The 24060-nt window shown below is 50.9% G+C and overlaps 11 protein-coding genes across 11 annotated transcripts; 5 read left to right on the top strand and 6 right to left on the bottom strand.

Moving 5' to 3' along the window:
* Positions 1 to 1694: 1694 nt before the first annotated feature.
* PG986_014309 (uncharacterized protein) lies at positions 1695 to 2762 on the top strand (the record flags this gene model as incomplete). The annotated part of the gene is made up of 1 exon (XM_066850531.1): positions 1695 to 2762. One exon carries the CDS (start codon positions 1695 to 1697, stop codon positions 2760 to 2762), a length of 1068 nt encoding a protein of 355 aa, XP_066692769.1.
* A 1173-nt stretch (positions 2763 to 3935) lies between these two features.
* Positions 3936 to 4445, bottom strand: PG986_014310 (aspartic peptidase domain-containing protein; the record flags this gene model as incomplete). The annotated part of the gene is made up of 1 exon (XM_066850532.1): positions 3936 to 4445. The coding sequence occupies one exon, from the start codon at positions 4443 to 4445 to the stop codon at positions 3936 to 3938; it is 510 nt and encodes a 169-aa protein (XP_066692770.1).
* Positions 4446 to 4547: 102 nt separating this feature from the next.
* Positions 4548 to 5072, top strand: PG986_014311 (uncharacterized protein; the record flags this gene model as incomplete). The annotated part of the gene is made up of 1 exon (XM_066850533.1): positions 4548 to 5072. One exon carries the CDS (start codon positions 4548 to 4550, stop codon positions 5070 to 5072), a length of 525 nt encoding a protein of 174 aa, XP_066692771.1.
* Positions 5073 to 7692: 2620 nt separating this feature from the next.
* Positions 7693 to 8271, top strand: PG986_014312 (uncharacterized protein; the record flags this gene model as incomplete). The annotated part of the gene is made up of 1 exon (XM_066850534.1): positions 7693 to 8271. One exon carries the CDS (start codon positions 7693 to 7695, stop codon positions 8269 to 8271), a length of 579 nt encoding a protein of 192 aa, XP_066692772.1.
* Positions 8272 to 9759: 1488 nt separating this feature from the next.
* PG986_014313 (uncharacterized protein) lies at positions 9760 to 9984 on the top strand (the record flags this gene model as incomplete). Its single annotated transcript, XM_066850535.1, has 1 exon — positions 9760 to 9984. The coding sequence occupies one exon, from the start codon at positions 9760 to 9762 to the stop codon at positions 9982 to 9984; it is 225 nt and encodes a 74-aa protein (XP_066692773.1).
* A 1012-nt stretch (positions 9985 to 10996) lies between these two features.
* On the bottom strand, positions 10997 to 11877 carry PG986_014314 (uncharacterized protein; the record flags this gene model as incomplete). Its single annotated transcript, XM_066850536.1, has 2 exons — positions 10997 to 11419; positions 11542 to 11877. 2 exons carry the CDS (start codon positions 11875 to 11877, stop codon positions 10997 to 10999), a joined length of 759 nt encoding a protein of 252 aa, XP_066692774.1.
* Positions 11878 to 11936: 59 nt separating this feature from the next.
* On the bottom strand, positions 11937 to 13910 carry PG986_014315 (uncharacterized protein; the record flags this gene model as incomplete). Its single annotated transcript, XM_066850537.1, has 2 exons — positions 11937 to 12305; positions 12342 to 13910. The coding sequence occupies 2 exons, from the start codon at positions 13908 to 13910 to the stop codon at positions 11937 to 11939; spliced, it is 1938 nt and encodes a 645-aa protein (XP_066692775.1).
* A 4026-nt stretch (positions 13911 to 17936) lies between these two features.
* On the top strand, positions 17937 to 19161 carry PG986_014316 (Telomerase-binding protein EST1A; the record flags this gene model as incomplete). The annotated part of the gene is made up of 4 exons (XM_066850538.1): positions 17937 to 18127; positions 18183 to 18328; positions 18535 to 18620; positions 18988 to 19161. 4 exons carry the CDS (start codon positions 17937 to 17939, stop codon positions 19159 to 19161), a joined length of 597 nt encoding a protein of 198 aa, XP_066692776.1.
* A 1062-nt stretch (positions 19162 to 20223) lies between these two features.
* Positions 20224 to 20930, bottom strand: PG986_014317 (uncharacterized protein; the record flags this gene model as incomplete). Its single annotated transcript, XM_066850539.1, has 2 exons — positions 20224 to 20676; positions 20739 to 20930. 2 exons carry the CDS (start codon positions 20928 to 20930, stop codon positions 20224 to 20226), a joined length of 645 nt encoding a protein of 214 aa, XP_066692777.1.
* A 322-nt stretch (positions 20931 to 21252) lies between these two features.
* Positions 21253 to 21944, bottom strand: PG986_014318 (uncharacterized protein; the record flags this gene model as incomplete). The annotated part of the gene is made up of 2 exons (XM_066850540.1): positions 21253 to 21570; positions 21621 to 21944. 2 exons carry the CDS (start codon positions 21942 to 21944, stop codon positions 21253 to 21255), a joined length of 642 nt encoding a protein of 213 aa, XP_066692778.1.
* A 651-nt stretch (positions 21945 to 22595) lies between these two features.
* Positions 22596 to 24016, bottom strand: PG986_014319 (uncharacterized protein; the record flags this gene model as incomplete). Its single annotated transcript, XM_066850541.1, has 6 exons — positions 22596 to 22772; positions 22837 to 22953; positions 23073 to 23429; positions 23509 to 23607; positions 23681 to 23835; positions 23893 to 24016. 6 exons carry the CDS (start codon positions 24014 to 24016, stop codon positions 22596 to 22598), a joined length of 1029 nt encoding a protein of 342 aa, XP_066692779.1.
* Between the last annotated feature and the right edge of the window lie 44 nt (positions 24017 to 24060).

Consider the following 24060-nt stretch of genomic DNA (forward strand, 5'->3'; position numbering starts at 1 on the left):
TTGTCCCATATATCTGCAACAATGCAACACACGCGTACGATGGATATGAAACAACCTTTACGGATGAATACCACAGGCTCTGGACGCTACAGGAGCGCGCGAGGTGGATGGGAACTGAAAAAGAGGAAAAGGCCTGTCCAGAAATTGAAGGCTTCAGGGGTAGGCTTTTTACAAGGCATCTCCGACGTCCTAACAAAGTTCGAAGCACTACTATGTTAGTTTGAGGATGAAGACATACATCACGAGGGCATGGCTATGGAGTTCAGCCATTTGTACCTAATAACACAGGGGTACTACAGCTCTATCGATTATCCACACCATCTGAATTTGATGGATATGTTCATGCTGAGTTCTTGCTTTAGCAGGTTAAACGGTTTCCCGTACTTCGTAGACATGCACCGAATGTCAAATTCTTCATCTATTTGTGTTGAACAGCAATACCATTTCACCTTACAAACCTCAGTGGCCAATAAACAACCATCGACGACTAGCCTTTGCCATTCTGCAGAAGCTACTCGAAGCTATAACACATAGTTTCCTTGTGAGCCGTGATTCACCAACGGCCTGCATATCAACGGTGGGCGCCTCCGAGAACGGCTCGGCATATCCTCAGTATCCACTACCCAACTTTTCCTCAGGAATTAATGATTCAGAAACCATTGGCCCCGAATGAGAGGCATGGCGGTTTGTTGCGCCCAGGTGTGGACAAAGTATCTGGGCTCCATGTCTTCTTGTATCCTTGCCATGTCCGGAGGGCACCTGCAGGCCAGCAAACCATGGGCGGCATCACCAGTACGTCAAACGTTCAGTTCATGTCGGTGACCAGCATCGTCCTTCCACAATCTGGCCTGGGGGCCCAAAATTCGCCGCTTTGCCGGTTGGTAGAGTCCAAAATGCACCATCCACTGTTCGCCATTGACACATGTTCCCCTTGAACTAAGCGGACAGAGAAATGGCCTTATACGCATGATCGTCCGGGAACCTCTTATAGCCCATATCCAGCGGGAAGTCCACATTAATCGTGACTCCCATGGTATCCCAGAAAGTCGCTATGACTGTACAAGGACTCGATACTTGTTCATTGCATACCAAGAGATCCGGGTGGGCATCAGTCGTGAGCTGTAGTGGGTAGGGACTGCGTTCTTCTAATGTCAAGTCAGAAAAACGCTGTGTCAAAGGTCGACGGGTAGATGCCAAACTGTTAAGCAGTAAAACTGCCCCGGTGGCGATATTGCGTAATCTGATGTTCATGGTGCGTCGTAGACGGCTGGAAGAATATAGCTCCTGGCTTGCCGCAGAAATGGGATTCTTCGTGGTTGGGAGGGCTGATCTTTTACATATTATGCACAGTCTATGAACGTGCTGTTCTAGACATGAAGCTTGATACTAATGGTCTGTTCAAGCAGTCGTATTGTACCTAGTTATGCCACATCATCCATTGAACGACACAAGATGTCGAGGGAGGCCTCCATGCGAGAGAGACGATGGATGGTTGCAACCACAAACAGGCTTTCAAGTCGACCAACAGGAAACTGCCTCACGGTCGGATGTGAATTTCCGCAGCCCTCGGCAACACTTGATGATCGACGTGCCCGGCACAGCCAGATACCATATAAACCCGTACACCCTTCATTAGACAGAATCCCTTTTTCTTCCCTTTCTTCACTTTTCTCAACCACAAGACCTCCACGACGATGTGCACCGCTGGAAAGATCACTATTGACACTGCTGACGAAGCAGACGCCCTATACATCATGACCTTGCCGCAGACAAACGATCGAACCTATCGACTAGAGGCAGATCAGTCTCCCTCCTGCTTCGAATTCCCCTATCCTGGTCTATCACTCGAGCTTGAATGGCCAGACGGTGGGAGTATCCGTTCTACTCTCCCCCCATGGACAGAAGACCAGGCAGCATACTTCTTCTCCAGCGATGCCGTTTCCCCAGAAACACCATTACCATCTGAATGCCTCAATGGCAGCAACTTAGGGGGCTCAGTATTGGACGACATGCTACACTTCATGGAACCAAATCCCGCAGAATGTGGCGACATGTGGTGGAAGGCCTGGGACGAGCTCGTGGAGGTTGGGTTTGAGCATGATGGAACGGCGAATGACGATACAGCACAAGCTCGTCCCCTTAGCCCTGGATCACCATACATCCCATCCTTGGTCGGAGCCGACCTGGTGAAGGGCTATCTTCCCGCGCAGGACGATCCGGAGGATTCAGACTCCGTCGAAACATCCCTTCCGCGAGAGCAACGCGCATGGTCTCCCCCAGATCCTGCTGTACCAATGCCGATGGAGGAGGCCGCCTCGGAACTACCTGAAGCGGGACTTTCAAGAACCCCATGTCGAGACCGGAGGGCAAGGCCAACCGATAGCCCAGGGACATGCAAACGTGCAAGAGGCTGTCCGGATGGATCTAGACAACACAAATTGCCCGTGCGCCTCGTCAAGGTCGTCGTCTCCAATATCACGCCAGTGGCCCAACACTTCCGTTGGAAGCGACGACGTACATTGTGGTGTGAAGATAACGGGCAGGAAACATGGAGCAGGGAGGACCTTTCGATCTATGTGCTGGCAGGCCTGCCTTTCCTGTCGTTGGTTGTGCAGCCGGGCGGTTATGGGTACGCCGTAACGCTTGTTTGGGACGAAAAGTCGGAGAGGTTCAGCGGGTATAATGCCATGAATGGAAAATGGGTGCGTATAACATGTGAGGAAATGGTTAGGATGTTGGAAAACCCAGAGGTCGGTGTGTGATTCAGAATAAGAAGTGGGCAGAGTACTGGCCTGCGGGGTGTGCGTCGGCAGGAGTTGAAACTCGTTGTCTACACGGAGACTAAGGTATGAACAGCAGAGTAGCCTCAAGTCAAAGCGAAATGCGTGATAAGCCCTCGAAGTTCGTCTGCAACGACGTTTCGAAGCTGCTCCCTTAATGAAATTATTGTATCTCGCTCTCGTACTTCTTCAGTTGACCTGCTTCTCTGCCAAACTTGGCGACGCTGTCTGCTGTAGTACTAATTCCTCCAACATCCCCACCGATTTCTGAACCTGGGCAAGTACATTATGTAGAGTGGCCAGTAGCCTGTCGAGACGTCCAACGTCGGAGGGCGACCGCTCCTCTGGGGGGGACCTCAACGTACTGGACTGACCCTCTCCATCAGTTGAGGGACAGGGCTGCTCGGAGAGAGCAAAGCTATTCTCGTCCAAGGCCGAGTTAGAAATTATGAACTCCTTGAGGCTGCCTGGGCTGTCTAGGAAATTACTAGAGCCACGGCTGCTGGTTTCTACATTAGTTAGTTAGTGAAAGCCTTCGTACATTTAGTCCATGGCTCACCTCATCCGAGACTCCTCGTTCGCGCGTGCATTTCAGCGCTAGACTTGTAGTAGCATCTACGTGAGCGCGAGTCGTGGCTCGCGACCGCGTCCGCTCGATGGCAGATACCAACGACCGATGGTAATTGGCCGACGTTGTTTTCAACTAGATTTACGGATAGTCCTGTTACTGGTGTCGTCACAGGGTTTATAGATCATGCATTTCGAAAACTCAGCTGCACTCTATATGTTACTTGGTATGCCCGTAAGAGGCAGGGCTTTGGCCTCCGGGTATTAGTCCTAGCTGCGTGCCCTTTAGATATCTAGTTAGATGTGTTGTCCAAGGCTAAATCCCCAGCAAGGTTTGCATCTGGGCATAATGTAGTATTGAGTGTCCACGCAGAAAAGTAATAATGAGTGACGATGAGCCGTGCTGTTGGCGGCATGGCACACACCGCATACCCGTCCGCAACCTACTTGAGGATTCGCCCGCTTTTTCTTTTGACACATGGGTGTTTTATTCAGGCTTTCGCGTGTTTGGATACAATTCATGTAAGTTAGGATGTGTCGACCACTTATATTGATGCAGCCCGCATATTATAACTACTACTGCTGATATTAGATTGCATAGTCTAAAAACCTCATAGCACACGCTGAAGGAATCCTATCTACAACCTGGTCGTGGTTGATTTTGCTGCCACGCTCGGCCACACCGCCCTTGGCCAGGGTGAGCTCGACGCGGTCATCGTTGGCTGCGAAGAAGGCCCGAGTTGTGAAGGGCGCGCCGAGCATGCAGCTGCCGAGGTAGATGCGCATAGTGCACCAGCCCATCTCGGCGTCCTCGGGCTCCTGCTGGCGCGCGTACGAGCGCAGCGGCATGTCGATCTCAATGGTTGACTTGTCATCGACCGAGGCGAAGCTGTATTGCAGGAAGGCCTTGTCGCCGTCCGTGAGGATGGTGCGATTGGTGACGATAAGGAGGCCTTGTCCAGAGAGCTTCAGACCCTTCACGCCACGATTCAAAAGTACCTGGTAACAAGAAATATCCCCGGAGACTGGGCATCTCTGCAGCATACCCCGCCACCGCCAGCCAATTTTGATACGTCGATTGATTCCAAGTGGGATCATTGCTACAGTGCATACCCCAGAAAAAAGGCTGGAGATAAGATCTTCATCGCGTGGAGGAGAAAGTCGAACCCGGTGTCAGATAAAAAAGATAAAATCTCCCTGATGACACCTCATGGACTCCTTTGCGAGGATATCGACGCATATGATTCAGAATATATCAACTTCCCCGAGATGCATCCGGAATACGAGTATCTCAAAACAGTCCATCATTACGAAAAGGCGGACATTACCGGGATTCAGGATGCTTGGTCGAAAGGTGGAGGATCAGAAAAGGCGTACCCAGCAATCTATTGCCTCCTCCAATTTAAGGGTAAGAATGTCTTCCGTGCCGCCAGCCGTAGTACAGCAATATGCTATCAGAAAGGTTTTGGTGACCCAGCTATTGCTATCTGCGAGGGTAAAGGCATCATATTCGAGAAACCCCACAGCGAAACGGGGACTAGCAAGAAGACGCATGGAAAGAAGAAAGTTGGCACAAAAAGAGGTTGGACAGACGAAAATCGAAAACTCTTAGAAAAACAGTTGGAAGAGTCTGCAGTGTCGCATTTGCAAAAAGAGGTTTACGAACTCACTGCAAAGTTAGATAAAGTGCTTGGAACATTCAAGGCTCCTGTCATGACCCGGTAGAATGTCAGGTTGGCGCGGGGGACCATGGAAACAGCAGGTCTGATTTGCTAGTCTTTCCCATATTTCTCCTTTCTCCTTTCTCTCTTCCTTAGATACGTAGTCAAATTCTATTAAATCATTGCTTTGTTTGATTGAATATACGTAGTATGTTGGCGGGAGAAGGAGTGTGCTATCTAAATAGCTGGCCTTCCATTCCTAAGCCCGACAATAGGCAATGTCTTTATAGGTCACCGCTGGGACACGAAGCAGGCCCCGGAACCACTCTATCACTACCGCCAAGCCACGAAAAATCCTGTCCGACGACGACAGGAGACGGGTGTGCCAATACGCTGCAGAAAACCCAAAGAGTAAAGAAACCGAGATCAGATCTAAGTTCGGCGTAGAAAGAAGGCGAGGACGACAAGCCAACTAAGAAAGAATTGGACAATTCTAACCCAGACCTAGTACTGTGTCCAAGGTCCTGCGAAATAAAGATACATTGCTGTCCCAGGAGAATCGCAGTGGCTCATGGGGAGAACATAGGCGTGGAGCGTACATTCGTGAACTGGATGAGGAATCAGACGAAGAAAGGGCTCACGCTTTCCGATGAAGACATGCTAACCAAGGCAAGTATGTTTCACTTAACCACCGACAGCTCAGAGATCCCGGTTATCGGCGATCGAGTGTGGATCCTTTGCGCATAACTATATCAAGAAAGTCCCAGACACTGCGTCGGTTCTGAAGCTTAAGGTGGGATGAGAGGGCTGGTCGAGGGCCTTGTCTAGTTAATGCTTCGCTGCAAACGGTGGAGATAGCGGCGGCATCGCGGAAGTAGAGTATCCTTACGTGGACCGCTAGCGCAGCGATGGTGATAGCTCTGAGATAAAGAAAGGTCACTACGATCGGCCTTGATCATTTATACAACCCTCTGCCGCCAAATGTATCGGGATCTCAATTCCGAGTCACCAGTAATGACGTTCATAGTAGCTAAGAACCTCAAGTTCGGTTGTGTGTCATCCGCACCTCCTACGCTTTAATCAACGAGCAACTGATACGATTCCACTGGGAGCCGTCGTAGGTCATACCTTTCCATTGGTGCCGTGGTCGCCTTGAGATGGTTGTTGCTGGTTTCTCGGCCGGTGGACGGGCGAGTGGTAATGGTTCATTTACTGACTCTATTGCCTGGCTGTGCAGGTCTCGAAGGCTGAGTTGCGCGTTCGGGCGCCGAGACGCTAGTACTTCGAGGGGATTTGAGCGGAGTTGCGGGTCTGGTGCTCAGAGTTGAGATATAGTTTGGCGACGGGGAAACGGAATTCCGGTCGTTGTCAACATCGACCTCCATCTCGTTGAAACAGGACGCGGTCGAGAGTATTGGTGCAACTCGTCCTAGCGCTTCCATTTCTATTTTGCCTCAACAGCTATGTCGCATACGCATTGCGCACGGAGTAGCTGCGCGGCCGACTTCTGCCTGTGGGCAATGGCGTCTTCGATGACGTGGCCTCATTTGAATTGACGAAATGGCCAAAGTGCGGCAATGAAACAGGAGATGCGTGTATCGTCTGCATCGTCACGATATTGACCTGGTGCCCTGCTCTTATCGCTTGCGAGCCAATGGGAAGCAATCCGGGCATGCAGCGAGCCTTTTCTACATGGCTCACTCCGTTGCGATCCATGCTTTTCTTCTGCATCGTGTAGCTGGAGCGCGTTTGAGCGGCTGCTTCAAACGCTGCTACGTCGTGGTCATACATCTACTAAAACACAACATGCGTTGATGCTGTACACTGTGATCACTTCATGTCGTTTATCACATTCGCAGAGCCAGTGAAGCCTCAAAGACTGCCAGTACGGGTCGGCACACACGCGTTGTCTGCTCAAGCATGCCAGGGGTCTTGCTTTATAACCTAACCTGGTCATTACTGTACCAGGCCGAGTACTCGTGCGACCAATTTCGTTTTCGTATGCAGGGCTGCCTCATCCTGGTAAGAAGGAGCACCTGGTCACCGCCTGAACGGTCCATTTAGCATGATTTTGTATGAGGCTAGTCTCTGTGGCCAGTCTTCACTGAGTGGCTCGTCACTTGCCTTTTTCCGATCAGCATATATACAGAAAAAGGTAGCTATTAGTGCAGGAGTATTGCCTAGACCACCCCCGGTTTATGGGCCTTTGCTGCACCCTACGTTGCTTCGGCTGCTGTCTTACCATGGAACAGGGCGTTCCGCGAATCAATACAACAGCGTATTGGAGGATACTCTGGTTAAAAGTAAACAACCAGGGATGCGGTGTTTCTATCCTGGCTGAAACCCGTTTCCCGCCCCTGACATATACGCGGTTCTTAAAATCCCGTTCCACGAGTTTAGACGACAGGCTATTGGATGCTGCTCTTGCGACCAAACGAACAGGGGTGTCGTCTATTATCCCGGCTACGCGGTGGCGAGGAACGCGAAAATCTATAGGGGTCAGGTCGCATTGGGAGGGGAGACAAACTGAAAGAGTGTCACATCTTGACCAGGAAAGGAAAGGTGGCGGCCAAACTTTGAGATATATATATGGATCCATCTCCCTCCCGATCTCTCCTTCCTAGTTACTTCATTGCTGGATGTAACCTCTTTTGATACTCTTACATCATCGATAGAACATCACGATGGCTCCCCAGAGGAAGAGGTCGGGTAGGCCAGAGGCGAAAGCCCCCAAGAAACAAAATGGCACGGGCAGCGACCAGCCCACTACCGACCTTTCCCAGGTCCTGACCGACTTCTTGTCGTCGGGGAGCAACTCGACCTTTACCTGCGGCGGCGCCATCTCCCTGGCTGAGCTGGCCGCCCTTCGTTCACCGGGCGAAAGCGCAGCGCCACCATCCCGCGTCGACAAAGACGCCCAGGCGAGCAAGAAGCGTAAGACAGTGCATGGCAAGGAAGCAGCCACGGCTACCGCGTCGACCCGCGAGCCTAAGCCCGTCTCCATCACGATCCGCTGGGACCGCCCTGACACCCGGCAGGCCAAGGCATGGTTCCCCATCGCCGATGACGACGCGGAGGGGATGGAGGCGCTCGATGACCTCGTGAGCGACTGCCAGCCGGCCGGGTTTGGGCACCTCGGTCAGAATGTGTTCGACAAAAGCGTGCGCCGGGCCGGCGCCATGGACTGCTCGCACTTCTCGTACAGCCTGTGCCCGTACGAGCTGGGGATCGAGTGTGCCTCAGGAAGCTCAAAACAACCTTAAATAAATTTAGCAGGCAAAAGACTATCGCTAGCTCGTCCTAGCTGGACCTAGGCTGCTTGTAGCAAGCCTTTCCCACCTCAATGCAGGTCAACTAGAGATGAGTTATGTATTATACACCTGAACATCTGTACTAAGTCATTAAAGAGCTGCAAGCTAGAGACGGAACCAAGGGCCCTGGAGCGTACAATGGCCAATTGCTATGCCCATACATGGTGTTGGGACCCTGTTTGGCACCCTACTCTACCTCATTAGATTGAATAACGGAAGCTAACCTGGATTTTATGGTAATAGCCATGCGGTGGAAGAGTCGAATTGACAATATCTGACTGAGAGCGGATATTGCGCGGAGGAGATATAAGGGCTTGCATCGAATGCGGCCAGCAGTATATCATTTCGGATTTTTGGCGCTTCTCATGAGAAGCGGTTTATCTATAGCCGCCGCCAAATCCCCTCACACCCGAACTGTCCCACTACCGCTTCCACTCCCGCGTGAACAGCCCTTGACCGCTAGGCGCTGCTTCTGGCGAAGCTAATTAGACACTGGACGGTTCCGACGTGCTACTGACTCCATGCTTCTGGGCCCGTTTATGTGTCGGCAGAATTCAATCGGCCACATTGCGACTTAGCACCGGTTCTGAGTTCTGTTCGTCTCTACTGCTGTAAAATGCACTAGAACACTACCTTTGGCGCACTAGCGCTACTAGTGTAATGGGTCAGGTCCCTAGAGCCGCTTCGCGACCCCGCGCCATTGAGAACCAACCCCGCCTCAACCTCCTGGGGCAGCGACAAAAGCTGGGCCAGAAATCCTTCTGACTTCTGACCACAATGGGTTCTGGAGCCACGTCCTAACTACGTTCCAGTAGTAGCGGTGCCCAGCCTGATTAGAATTGTCTGTCTCATCCCTACCTAGCTACTGTCCTCTCAAAAGCCGTGCCTAGAAAGTCATGGTTCAGGCCTCGTAACTTTTAAGCTTTGGACTGAACAAGCGCGCCAAGATACCCTTTTCTTTGTTCGAAGGTCGTCTGTTGCGTTCTGTTGCTTACTACTTTAATACGACGGAGACATCCTTGCGCCAGATGCAGTGAGCGCGGGTAGCCAATTGCGCCTATGAAGCCCCGTTACGCCAGTCTAAGGACAGCTTCCATGAAGGAATCGACGACTTACGACGCCAGCTCGACCAGAACAACACGGTTTCATCCGCTTTGGTAAAACCTCAGTCGTCCGGTGGGAGAGGAGCAACCACTCCTTGGATGATGGCACAGCAATTCATGTTGGCACGGAACGCTCGACTAATCAGAGGCCGGCAGCGGGTCTCCATGCTACGACGTTATGCAACCAACCCCACGTTCTCTCACGGCATATGCAGTAAGAACAAATGAGGCAACCAATTCCAGATTCGGGCTGCTCTGAACCTATCTTATGGGTCGCGACAAGTCTCACTAGCAAGCCATGGCCGGGGTAAATGGAGCATACAGAAGCCCCGTACCCATGGCCACCAGTCAGTCCATGCAGGCGCTCGGACACCTCTGGAAGCAAACGGCAAGAAATCGGCCGTCAAGCTCGTCTTCGCAGTCCACCAAGACAGTACGAGACGATCCGGTGATGGCCGGTGTTGTCACCGATTTCACAGGTCTTGATAGCCGCAACTGCGCCATCTCCGTGCAGGTCATTTCGAGCAATGGTTGCCATCCTGTCGAAAACTTGATTGTGTAGATAAGGCTATTGCTAAGGGTGTCTGTCTTTGGTTTGAACGTCAAGCTTGGGGAAGAGAGTGAATTTTCGAGGGGCATTCTGCGTTCTTTTACCCCATCCCCGCATGGACTTGGGGTCACTAACGATGCTGCTGCCGAACATACAGTGGTTTTACTCCTGAAGCCTTGAACGTATTTTATCAAAATTAACGCTCTCCACTCTCATTTCCACCTATCTTCGTTATTTGCCTATAGCGAATTCCTCGCTACTGCTCGTGCCGAGGCTCACTTAATTAGTCATCACAATTTATCTAGCAATCGACAGATTTTTATCCTTTGCTGTCTAACAAACCAGGTCCTGAGAGGCGGGGGTTCAAAGCCTTGGATTTCGCATCTGTCTATCGGGTCTATCTCATATCATATATACGGGTCCTTGGTGTCGGAGCGCACGCCAACTCATCCCTCTTCAGACATGTGCTCCTTACATGGGGCACATAGGCCTTCCTTAACCTTAATGTGCCTTCATCTCGCACTGAAACATGATGTAGCGTGCTGCCACATCAGATTGGTTGCTCACACCTTCCAATACATCGCCTTATTCCAGGCGGCGCCTTTTATGCTTGTCGTGTTTGTACGTAGGCGGCAGGATTGGATCTGTTCCTGGAAATTAGCATGCTAGTGTTTCGAAAGTACAGGAGGAATTGCTTGATTTGCCATCCGATCTCTCTAAATGCAATATAGCATCACGAAGGCGTTGAACGTTGAGATTTTGTGGGCCAAGAAGTAGTTCGAGTCCGCCGTAGGCTTTCATATAGAGTTCTCTAGCTGCGATTCGTTGTCCCTGATGGACTCTGAGATTTGCTAGGTTTTGCATGGTATATGGGGGAAGGTGTCCCGTCTCGATGCCCCAGGTTTCTGTCTTGGACTTCTTCTTCCCGGCTTATCTGGAATATTGGCCACTGCCGAGCCGCTATTGGCCGGTAAGCTCAGCAATCATGCTAGCTTTCTGTGCCTCTGCTTGGCTGCTCACTGGCTTAGGTGCTTACGCTAAAGAGGTAGGCCAGGGCGTTTTGATCGAGACGAGAAAGATTCTGGGATACCTCTTCGTCCATCGCTCCTTCCACCAGCTCCCGCTTCTGCTCCTGCAGGGTCATGATCCGGTCCTCTACAGTGCCCTTAATAAGGATGCGATGCACTTCCACCGGCTTTCTCTGACCAATACGGTAGGTACGGTCGACCGCCTGCTTCTCGATAAAGGGGTTCCAGAAGGGGTCCAGAATGATGACCCGAGTCGCGCAGATCAGGTTTAGCCCTGCATTCCCGGCTTTCAGCGAAGTGAGCATGACCTTGGTATCGGGGTTCTCGGTAAAATCATGGATTTCTTCGTCACGCTGTTTGGCCGGCATCCCTCCGTCGTAACGGCAGTATTCAAGATGAAGGTCATGCTGCAGAGGGACCTAGAGAAGGTCGAGAAGGAGCGTCCACTGCGAGAAGACGATCGTCTTCTCGCCTGATTCCTGAATGTCCGTAATGACCTCGATGCACTTGGTGATCTTGGCCGACGGCAACCAGATGTTACGCAGATAACGAAGATATCGCCGGTGCGTCTGCTTGTTGTTTGGGACGTTCTTGCGTAATTTGGCAAGCATGTGCGGCTGAATGTCCTCTTCCTTCTTCTCCTTCTTTTGCCCTCCTTCTTGCTCTTTTCCTTCTTGCCCTTGCCCTTTTCTTTGTCTTTGGCATCGGGCTCATATTCTTCATCGTCATCATCCACGATAAAGTCTTTCAGGTTACCACGCTCATCTATGTCGTCTACGTCATCCGAATCCTCGTCCGAGACCCCCTGTGTCTGAGCGCTATTGCTATCGGCCTTGAATATGGGTTTGAAAACCTCATGGGTGACGGTTTTCTTCATGTTCAGCTCACCTCGGCAGATAAAACACGTCGGTTTGGCCCGTTCATTGCCAAGTTGGTTCATCTCTTGGTCGGCGTGGTCATGTGTAGCTGCAGGCATTCGTGGCAAGCGTAATGGCCGCACGGAACAAGGATCGAAGGGTTGAAGATGAGTTCGTAGCATATAGGGCACTCTAATGGCTCCTCGGCTTCTCTGAGAGCATCAACCTGCTTGGACTGGATGTCCTTCGCCAGGGTGGCCATCTCGTTTTCTGAAACCTCACTATTAGTGAAGTCCAGGTCGGTAATGTGTAAGTATGGATGGCAACAAGCCTGGCGCAGACGCAGCAATTTCACCAAAACCTGGTGATAGTGCTTGCCCACAGTGCCCGCTCGTAGGAATCTGCTGAACTCGACTCGAGATTGATTTGCTAGATCATTATAGTACTTCTACTTATCTTCTATGAAGAAGACATAATCAGTGACTTCCGTCTTCTCCGGCAGTGTGATGGTGGGAGCACCGTCAATGGTTGAGGTCTTGGTACGCCGCAGCATGATGGCGCGCAGTAGGACCTGAAGACTCTTCATGACATTCTGCAGGTTTTCGCGGCTGTTGTTCTTGGGGTACAATGCACTGAACTTCCGCTTGAATTGCGTCGGATCACTGTAGGGCTTGATCCGCAGGAAATGGATGAGAGAGCCCATCTCACCCACATTGTTCATCATAGGGGTGCCTGAGAGACACCATCTGTACTTGGCTGGAATGCGACAGACGGCTTGGTGCATTTGAGTTGATTTGTTCTTGATCATCTGCGATTCGTCTAGAATGAGACGCCCAAATGGTTCTTTGGCGCAGATGAAAGGGAACTTCTCTGCCAGAATGTTCCTGTCGACCGGTTCTTCGTTCGCGACCCTTTCCTGGGTGAAGGCCTCCAATGCTCTACACTCTGTGCCCAGCTTGCCATAGGATGTCAACACCACATCGAATTTGCGCAACTCGTTATAGGACAACTTCTTTCTATGGTAGTTGTGGACCGAAAGGGAATATGCGTACTTGAGCTTATTAGCAATTTCCTTCTCCCACTGACGAATGAGCGACACTGGCGCAACGACGACGTTGGTGACCGAGAAACCCGATGAACGGCGGCTTGAAGGATCAAGATCCCAAACAATAAGCGCGAGTGTTGATATTGTCTTACCGAGACCCATGTCATCAGCAAGTATGCCGCCGCGCTTGTGCTCATCGGCTTCCATGCCTTTCATCCATTTCAGAGCAATCTGTTGATGCTTGTATAGGGGCTCTTTCAGTGCGGGAGGAGTACTGTCACATTGGTTACTGTCGGCAGTGGCTGTTTCAGTCGAAATGTTTGCCAGAAGTGCCTTCACTTGCTCCGAGTCCTCTGCACTATAAGCAGATGGGAAGATGATGCGACCGTCTAGGTCATTGCCATCTTCGTCGGTGCCGGCGGCGTAGTTGTAGTTACTCGTACGCCATATGATCTCAGCCATGGGGGAGCCGGGGTGATAGTTGGAGTTAATAGCTCTGTTCTCAAGAGGGCTCACAGCACCGTCCTCGATGGCTCCAGGGTGTCGCTGAAAATGAGCGTTGTTCTCGGGCAATGGGCATGGATAGGGAAAGGTTGACCCAAGCCACTGCCGCTGAACTGCAGCATGGGCAAGATCCCTGGGGTAAAAAGTCCCAGCACTACTCGCGTGAATAGGCTGCTCATCGGTAAGGTCAATGGCACTGCCGTCGTCAGTGCCCCAGAATCCAAGCATCCCTGGCTGCTCGTTGTCTAAAAGCCCAAAAATATCATCCATTGTGGACTCCTCGACGCCATTGGGTATAGTTCGTTGCGACTTCGAGTCTGGGATGACAGCCTGTTCGTTGTGGTCGAGGTAAGTACTGTACGTACGCTTCCGAACATAGTCACTGTTGCTGGCCTCACCCCAAAGGTCTTCGCCATGGAAATCCACGCCAGAAGCGCCAGGAGCGTGGGTTGTACCAAGAGCGCGACGAGCATAACTTGGCTCACCACGGCTTGGTGCCGCCATGGTATCGGCGTTGCTGCCTGTTCTGTGTAACGTCTGCACAGGGCCTTTACAAGAGAACCACTCAGCTCAGACCCGAAAGCATGAAGGGCCCGTGTACACGTGAGCAAGCTTAGTCGAAAGGTTGCTTATATGCTGGGGGCGGAGAGGAATTGGGTTCAATGTGGTGCGAAGGCTGGATCGAAGACTGCGTCTGCGTACCTCACTGTGATTTACGAAGGCGACGAGACTCTAGAATCGAAATGAAGGAAATTGTGTGAAAGCTTAGGTAGCATGGCCTACTGCGACGCGGTGTAGGTTGTGTTCCGCATGGTGTGCAGTCCTTGAAACGGAGGTAAAAAGATAGCTAAGGACGGGTGATGAAGGGAATGGTGCCTTCAAAGAAAGCCTTGTATCTACCTTGAGTCAGCAATCTCAGCCTCGGTTTGGGCCTGACGCCCTGCAGCTGCAGTTCGCCTCCTGGCTTGTTGTTGTTTCGATATGCAGCACGCACCGCTTGCTCGATTTATCCGATATCCAGGCTGCGGGAAGGTTCCTGCACGTAGACGAGTTTTCCCAAAATCAACTCTCATCCATTCAATGCCTCTCAAAATTGCGATACCGAACCTGGCATTTTGGTACATAGCGAGATGACGTGTCGTAATTGCCTGCAAGTTGACTTTGCCACGAATGAGGTGTAACCTCAGATGAGACCGGGCGTTTCTTTCACGTGCTGCTCAGGCCGACCTACCCAATCCCGCCGCCCACGTATGCACATCGATTCCCACTCTCTGGGCCTGCCAGTACTGAGTCTTCTGGTCCAACAAGGGGTAATTTGACAAACAAGACACAAACTCGAGCACTTTCACATAGTGATGTATCCAATATCTGAGGAAGCGAGATGAGAACCCATGCAAGAAGATACTAGCCTTCATCTAAACGAGCAGTCCCCAATCTGTACCAGTACGTGCGCCTTACGAAGCTTGACAATTGCGCTGCCAGCGCTCAAAGCGGCTTCAATGGTTTTCTGTTAGAGTCGATGATGCGCAGGCACATGTGCCGGCCATACCGAATCACTTACAGTTCCTAGCAACTCGGTAGTGTAGACTCTGATTTGAATAGAGTTTTGAAGCAGATTGGTATATTCTCTATCGTTTACTTCTTAGCTGCGGCGACCTCGCGGGCCTAATCAAACATCAAATCTCTCGCCTTGTTCTGTAGCCCCGACCCTGTGTTCGCTCTCCCACTTCCCACTTCCGTCTCTCGTCTTCGCCGAATTCGTTGATGTCGGCATCAGAGTCGGGGGTATCGTTTATTAATCAAATCAGCCTGTATATCCTCCGTCATCTGCCCAATCGCACTATTTTCCACTGATTCGGCTGTTGATAGCACCATATCGTCAATGTCGTTGGTGGCAAGGATACCGGCGCGGGTGGACGAAAAGTACGGCAAGGAACCTTTGGTAACGAACGACCAAGACCCCCTGACGATGCCATCTCTCGTAGATATCAAGCGTGCCTTTGGGCTGGTTGATGAGAGTGAGGAGGAAGCGGACTAGCCTAGAACCCGGCAGCCATGGTCGCAACATTCTAGGTCAGCGGGTGATCTCGGCTTATTAGATGGGCTTGAGATATGAGACTGACAGGAGAGGCAGGCTTGCCATGGAATGCGGTGACGCGGATGCGAAAGAATACTTGGCATGCCATGTCTTCCTTTTCCTTGTCCTTGGTTTGCCTATTGTTTGTTTTTCAGATTAGATATACCAGTGGCACATGTGGGACGTAACGTATGACAAGCATGGTTCAAGCGGTTTATTCAACGGATTTGATCCCACTACATACTAGTATTCTAAACCTAAAGAAAGAAAGAAAGGAAAAGGGACCCGTTTCGGGCTGCGATTGTGGTCGTGTAGAAATAGCTTCGTGATGGTTCGAGGGACGCCAAGGCCTTCACCCAGGCCATAGCCCGTGACACTACCCAAACAAATGAAATAGAACAGAACGAACGAAACAAAGTGGAACGAAATGGATAGCGTAGTGTGTAAATGCCAAGCTCCCTTGCTTCAGCCTATCTCCGCGCCTCTCTCCCTTCCCCCTGTGCCCTTTATCCGAGCCCCCATCAACGTCGGCGCTGGTCAAAGATGATGTCGACGGCTTTTTGAATACCAATATAGGCGGCCGAGGTTATCACACCCCTTGGTTACCCCCAAAGCCAATGCACGAAGGAAACCCCCCGTCATCCGGGGACTTGTGCGAATGGCGGTGACTGCGGTAGTCTCCGTGGCACGCTGGCTCCCTGCGTCGGCCGCCACGATGCTCTTCTGTTTTCTTGAGATAGACTCGGTCGGGGCTAAAGTTGCGGTTTGCACGGGGGGAAGGCTCGTCCGTGAGGTCTCCCTTCTCTCGTAGTATTTTTGCGTCTGTCCATCCCGAGAATGTTAGCCACGTAGCTCCTTCCGTCCAATGTGGGGGTTGTCTAAAACACTGAGGATTACTTACAGGCATCTTGCCCAGGCTATGTATGTATGTGAGTTTCTTACTGAGCGATCTTAAACTGGCGATGATTTTGTGCGGAGTCTCTAAATCTGATCGTTCTGTGTTCTGCGAGATGAAGACCTCTCAAAGGCAACGGCATCATACAGTCTTATAGTCTTCCAGCAGAGTCCTCTGACCGTGGAAAATTCAGCAGAGCCGCATGTTTTCCATTGTAGGGCACAAGGATTTTCCACTTTGTTATTTTGGGTGCCCATAAGTCGTATCCGCCCAGCGTTCCTTCGACCAGAGGCCCAGGTCCTCCTGCCAGTTCCTACAAATAGATACCATGTGAACTACTATGATGTTACGGGCACAAAGGGGCGCAGAAAGGTCTATGCCCTTCTCGTGATGATGGAACTCGAAGCAGAGCCTCATTTTCGCATTCGAACGACCACTCTTGACTTTCTCGGTGGGAGTTCCAGATTGGCAATTACGCCCAATAACTAGGTCTACGAACACGTCTCACGCCGAATTCCACGAAAAGGTGACTGCAAAGGCTAAAGGGTAAAAACGGGGGCACGCCTATTGGGCTCAGGCTTTCTAGAACGATCGAGACGAGGCTGCCCAAGGTGGTATGGCCCTTTACCTCTTAGTCACATGGTGGCACAACAGGACTTGGGACCTGGCATGCCGCCGGGCAAAAAAGGCCCAGCAGTTCGGGTACATCGACCGTCTCTCTCTTTTTCAGGATATTGGCTTTATAAATTACCGTCCGAAAGTGCACCCTGAAAATCACTACTCTTCCTGCTCCTGAACCCTGTTCTCTCTAGCTTGGCTACTGTCAACAAACGTTCCCGCCCGTCAGCTAGCTGCTGCCTAGAGCAGCCTAAAGACTAGCGTGAAATAAAACAGCCTAAAACGGCATAACACGTATCTCATATGGGTCTTTGCTTCGATATCTTGATACGAAGCCTGGAATATCGGAGTAGTTTTCGGTAGCATGGTCAGGAAAAGACGCAAAGCGGATATACTTTACCCAGAGATACGGGAAAGTACGAACCAGAACAGCAGCATGGGGGATTCGGCGTACAGTGACCCCGAGCTACTACGGGACTACATACGAGTACAGCCAGATGCATTTCGGCTGCCCTCGAACGCTGGGTATGTCGTAAGAGGTGTTTCGCATCATGGCATATCGCCTTAGTGCCTGTTTTGGATTTCAGGTAAATCTATTGGAAATGGCTTACAACGAGCTTTCAAATTGGAGCTTGGCTTCGTGGTCAGAGGCTTTTCAAGAAATACTAGATCAGTACTAAGTGTACTAATGGACCTTTAGATGTATTAAGTATAAAGGCCGGGCTTGTGGCTAATCTTAAGATTTTATGTATGCAATAGTAAATCTCCATCTTAATATTATGGACGTTGGTACTCGAAGGCCTCCGATATTATTCTAGGGACTGGTCGGTTATATCATCACCTCGCTATTCTGGCACGCCCGAACGCGCTCGAGCAGTTGTTTTGCTATTTAAAGGCCCTTTCCGCTTCGGAGCCATTTGACTCAGCCAGGGAATCTATCATGACTCTATTTAATCCTGATAGTCGACACCCACGTCTCCTACCTATCGACTTCGCTTTTGTTAAGGCACATGGACTGCTGTTCGCCGGAGAGACCGGCACCGGCAGCGAATACGATATAACAGTAGCCGAGTTTATCGGCGAGCTTGATAACCACATTAGTAGGACAACTCAAAGATGGATGAACTTCGGGTCAGTCAAGTCAAGTGAACGCTCCTAGTATATTCCCAGAACTGACCGTGACTAGGTGTTGTATTGCCATTTCCAACTGCTGCGACCTACTGTCGTTGGGCCAGGATAGTTTCATTTATCAAACTATTCGACCCAAAGGGCCGAAAGAAAGCCAGGAACACGCTTGCTATTATGGAACGAGACCCTTTGACCAACAATGCCGTAAGAGGCCTTTAGGCTGTGTATAGATGATGTGCGCCAATCACGCAACCAGGAGTACGTTTCATGGCCTCCTCGTCAGCCGAATCTCGGGAGGATCATTGCCCTTGGTCAATTGTTCTTACCGTAAGACGTTTCCAAGCGGCGGCCTCCTTACAGGGGCTTGTCTCTTCGCCCTTACAGAACCCGTGGAAACTAAAGCCTCGTAGCCACGATGATCGAGCCCTCTTCGAGCAACATGGAAAGCAACGAGCAGATCGCCATAAAGGCGACCATTTTTTCGCTTTTCATCGCCGTAAGCTTCTACAGGCTCGTGTCTTTCATACTCGAGCAGTATCCCACAGTCTTGCGGTCCCATGTTTTAGGATGCGGAATGCTCTTGGTCGTAGTGATCATAGTCCAATGTGTCCTATCGATGGGTGTTTCAACAGTCTTTCTTGTCCTCTACATGATGTACAAAGGGCTCTGGGGGATCTATCTGCTGGTATTCATTGTTATCTGCACGATGTTACAAGAGGTAATACCAAGGCAGGGGTACATGAGCAATGACTGACCACCGTCAGGTGCTATACGCAATCAAATCATCCGCTTCGGGGTACCTGCCTTCTTCCCCAATATCATGCTGCCCTTGTTCTTGGCCACTTCACTATGCCATATCGTAGGGGCCATCTTGGGCAGCTGGTATCCGCTCGAGGGCCGCGTGCTATCGACCTCAGGGGCGCTCCTCTACCGATTCTGGTTGGTTCGGGAATGGGCCGGGCTTCTTCATGGCACTATTCAGGAACCAATCCGACACCGAATCCGCTTTCGTCGACATTCCTAGCACTATCAAGTAGATTCAAAGTCGTTAGAGGTCCAGGACTTGAATCTGCTTCCATTACTCGACTTCAATTTGCCATTGGGTCAGTCAGATGGTTACTCACTGCGTATCCTGGTTGTTGTCGCGGCTGCTGGGCGGAATTGCTCCACTCAGTAAGGGCATCCAAAAAGAACATATCTGTACCGTCTCTACTCGGTAATAATCATATGCATTTACCATGCCACGAACTGTTGGTCAAACCTAAATCAAAGCATAAAACAGAACTGGAAGCATAAGTCGGCTCACCTTAAATTCTTGACATCTATCAAAGTTGGAATTCATCCACAACACGGCGGAATTTACGGTTACCGTCCTATCGTAGCATCGAACGTTGTTATCCATCCACGTGTTAATTGTGAAACCCATTTCTGGTCTTATCAGAGCGGCCCGTCCCTTAGACGGCCCCGTATTAAGACACGCCGGCCTGACTCGGTCCGTGTTGCTAATTATATTCCAAGCGCCCTGCTACCCTGGCAGTCCCCTTATGATTATGCGCCCGGATGACTGGATCTTATCAAAGCCGGGTGTCACCCTGGCGGCCCCATACGAATGTGGGCCGGACTGACTCGGTTCTCCAGACTCCTTCCGGTATTGAACGACCCTGTGCGGGGTGACGGCAGTCGTGAGCGGGACCCGCATCTAGGATGGCGATGAGATTAATGCAGTCTTCAAGACAAAGGTGCCGACCATGGCGACGGAGGCTCCGGCCTCGTCTCGTGCGTGAATGGTAAGGGCCAAGTTTTCACGGGTGAACAACCACAATTTCCTCCTCATCTTGACCAATCATTTCGACTGGGAGCTTTCTGGTTGTTTTAAAGTTTCATACAATGATTTACTCACTCCCTCAATGCAGATGTTGTCCTCTTAACTAATTGAGCTAGTGTCTTGGGCTGTCCAGCCACACTTCTGCGGGTCGGAGAAAAGGCACGAATGTACGCGGAAGATCTCCGTATGCGACGTTGCATTATTTGTGGCATCAATTCTTCATTATCAAATAAAATCCGTGCTTTCATTCAGAGTTCGAGGACCATTCGAACCATCAATGATCAGGGGTAAAGTCTTCACCCAAGCAAACATCCGGCTTCCAGATATACGACGTCGTCACCACAACGCCCTTGAAATAAGGTTCCTCCTCAAAGACCATTGGTTTACCGACTTGTTCCGCGTGGCAATAATGACCGCAGGCATCAGGACGCCCACGATGACAATCTATCTCGCGGGGGCAGATGTAGACCTTCCTCATGCCCCTGGAGTAGGAGTGATGTGTTAGAGATCCTGCGGTCCCGGTCGACCCTGATAAACTGCAACTATCGAAAGCATACTCGCTGCTGAAGACCTGCCGGTTGTGCTGGACCTCAATCGCGTCGCGGTACCGATGCTGTTCAATCCACTGCTGTAGCCGCGGGATGCCAAAGAACTTGGCTTCCCCTAGCAGCGCCTGGTACTGGGCAAAATCGAACTCATGATTACCGGCATCGTAGAATAGGGAAATCTGCCGCTTCGTAGATAAGTCAAGATGTGTCGAAAGATTTGGCCGTCTGAGTCGATGAAGACGGCACCGTCTTCAGTTTTGGGATTGTTCCAGTCGCCCGAAAACATCAAGGCGAAGAAGGTGCTCTCGGCGGTCAATGTGTTCAAAGTGGTGGTGAATTGACACTCGCCGACTTGGAGTCGAATAATGTCGGTATCGACCTTGTTTGCGGGCCCATCTTGTGCAGGGACGTCTTGTTGGTGTAATGCGGCCATGTTGCGAAAGTTAGATGATACATGAAGAGGGAAGTATCAAACAGCCACAGGCAATGGAAACGAATATCGCTGTAACAAACAGCGGGCCTCTTGCATCGCTGACTAATACGCCGGCACGGATAAACCGCAGACCTTGGTGCAACCATGACCGAAACTTGGAGAAATTGACACTCAATTCACTTTATTAACCAATACATGTGTACAATATTTGCCAGTTCAGTAGTGTTAATCCATCGGTACAATGTGATGAACTGTTAATAGATGCGCATATCACAGTCCAGCAGCTACTACATCATAGATCACATTCAGCTTTTTGTTTCATTCATAGCGGCCTCGTCTTCTCCCGAACACCATGTCGGATCTCAGGCGTAATCAGTCTTGATAAGCACGCACTTGAACCATGGTTTCTCCTCGTAGGCCAGAGGCTTCCCAGCCAAATATTCCTCACACTCCTCCCAACAGAATCCAGCCGATCACGATGCTGCTCCCAACCGCGGGGGCAGAGGTGAATCTTCTGGGTACCCCATCCACTGGTAATTACCAGATCGTCTGCCTTACTCAACTCCTCGAGGTAACGTTTCAGCGGCGTGATATCGTCAAACCTTTTCGTCTCGCGTGTGACCTCCAATGCACCTCGAAACTGTTGTGTCTGAATCCACTCCTCCAGCCGCGGGATGCCGAAATACTAACCTCTCCCAGGAGCGTTTGATACTTGGCGTAGTCAAAGGACTGGGCGGTAAAGTCAAAGTATAATGGAAAGTGCCCCATTCGTAGATAGCGAAGAATGTTTTTGAAGACCGTACCATCGGCATCCATGAAAAGGACACCGTCGGTGTAGTTCTCCCAGCGACCCGAAAGCATACCAGCAAAGAAGATGATCTGCGTCAAGGTGCTCTTCCAGGTGGTGAAACGACGTTCGCCAACCTGCAGTGGGATGGGAATGTCCTTGTTGCAGAAGGTTTGACGTGGTGGTTGGTCTTGCATAACTGTGTCTTCGATGCGGAGGTCCTGCATGATGCAAGGGGGACGTTGGTTAAGGTTTAGGTTTTTGCATGTGTCAGGATATGTTGTGTGATGCTCGTGTTGCTTCTTATGTGCTGAGTGGCGATGCGGCAGGTTAATGACAAGACATTCGTTAAGAGGGAATCTTGCTTATTAATTACAGACGGTGATCGAAATGAGGCTCAAGGTACGTTCGATCATATTCTTTTACTCTCAACACCCTCAACTTTTGATGCCGATGCCTAGCTGGACGGGGCGGTACCAGCTCCATTTAGTAATTCCTATTCCTGCATGGATGCCTACAATTTCCAGCCTGTTCAATTGCCGTTTAAATCGACAGGAGCATTCGCTTTGCAGCAAACAGTTGTATGCGATCAGTCTTCTTCCACAAACTTCTCGCTAAGATTTCAAGGTCGACCGCGAAACTAAAAGCCGCATAATCTTCATGCTTGCTCTGCACGAGTCCAGCGATGTGTTGGTTTGGTCGGCCCGAAGCGAAGTAACGGCCCAAAACTTGGAAGGATGAAACATACAAATCAAGTCATTTCATAACACAACACGAAAAGCGAAGTATATTTAATCATTGTTCGAGACGGTTCCCGTTAAATCTGCTGAATACGAGAAATGTGAACTACTTCCCATTCCCGGCGAGAGGTACATCAATTAGCCCTTCTTGGCCTCATCGTAGTGCACATCGGTATGATGCGCCGCTGCATAAGCATCCACGTGCGTCCCAGCGAACTCTCGCGCTGATACCTTGTTCGTGAACAAGATGTCGAGGAAGGCCGTGGATCCCCAGAAGAAGCCACACATGCCCCTCCAGTTCCATTCCACAGGGCTCTGTTCATTGGTGATAATGTCAGTATGTTGCGAAGAGAACCCCCAAGAAAGATGCGCTACTTACCACCATGTAAGGGTTCAACACCTGGGACACGATGTTGATGAGCTGGTATGAACACCGCGCCAAGACCACAGACAAAGGCCGAAGACGAATCGATGATGTCTCGGAAATGATACTGTACTGCAAGTATGTTAGTCGCATCTTCCTCTGTGTGAATGGGGAAACCCTAGTGGGCATCCTGAAAGTACTTACAGCAAGCGGGCTAATGGTCAAAGAATAGGTGAACAACCAGAACAGACAAAAACCCCCATTGGCCACAGCGCCTTCTCACCCACGGACACATCCAAAATGCCGATGATGTACAAAATGGCGCTGAGGATGCCTGCACCCGTGACGTAGATAGTACGACGCCCAAAGTATGAGAGCAGCCACCACAACACGACGGTCCCCACAAATGCCATACCCGTCGCGCCGAGGCCCAGATTGAAAGAGTTCCTGACGTCCATTCCCGCACTCTTGAAGAAAAATGTGGGGGTATAGGCGAAGCTGCTGCCCGACAGGATCTGGCCCATGAGCGTCACACAGACGATCTCGGTCCGCCGGAGGTCGGTCCCGCGGAAGCAGTTGAGGTAGGTCATGCCCTTGGTAACCTCGGCCTACACCTTGTTCGTGTGCAGCATCATGGCTAGTTGGGCGCTGATTCTGCTCGTCCGATTTGCTGCCGCTGAGCCGCACGATGGACTTTCGCGCGTCTTTGAGGCGCTCCCTCCTGACAAGGTACCAGGGCGACTCGGGTGCCAGGAAGGCGAGAACCATGAGCGGCGTAGGCCAAAGCTAGTCCAATGTCAGTCCAAGTTTCCGATCCCAAGTCGAACGTAGCCGAACTTTTCTTGGTCATGCTACTTACCCATTGGATGGCAAAAGGGATCTTGTATCCCATCTCACCATGGATGTCAAGGCATCCGTTTAAGACCCCGGAGGCGATGAGCTGCCCAGTGGCCCAGCAAAGGTTGACATACGTCGTCAAGTAGCCTCGGAGGTTGGTGGGGCAGACCTCGGAGGCTAAAGAAGGAATTGTAAGTAGATTTCATGCAACTTCCGTCACGGATATAAACTTACCATAGGAAGGCGCCAGCGTGGCAAAGACACCCCAGCAGAGACCACAGAGGATCTGGCCCGCGAGCAGCACGCCCCGATTGGGTGCGAAAACCACCACGAACAAGAAGCAGTTCAGGATCCCCATCGCGATGATTATGACCCATCGATACCCATACTTAGAGGAGAAAT

Source organism: Apiospora aurea, assembly GCF_038362705.1.
Source record: "Apiospora aurea strain CBS 24483 chromosome Unknown utg000010l_segment0_segment0, whole genome shotgun sequence".
NCBI classification, from domain to species: domain Eukaryota; kingdom Fungi; phylum Ascomycota; class Sordariomycetes; order Amphisphaeriales; family Apiosporaceae; genus Apiospora; species Apiospora aurea.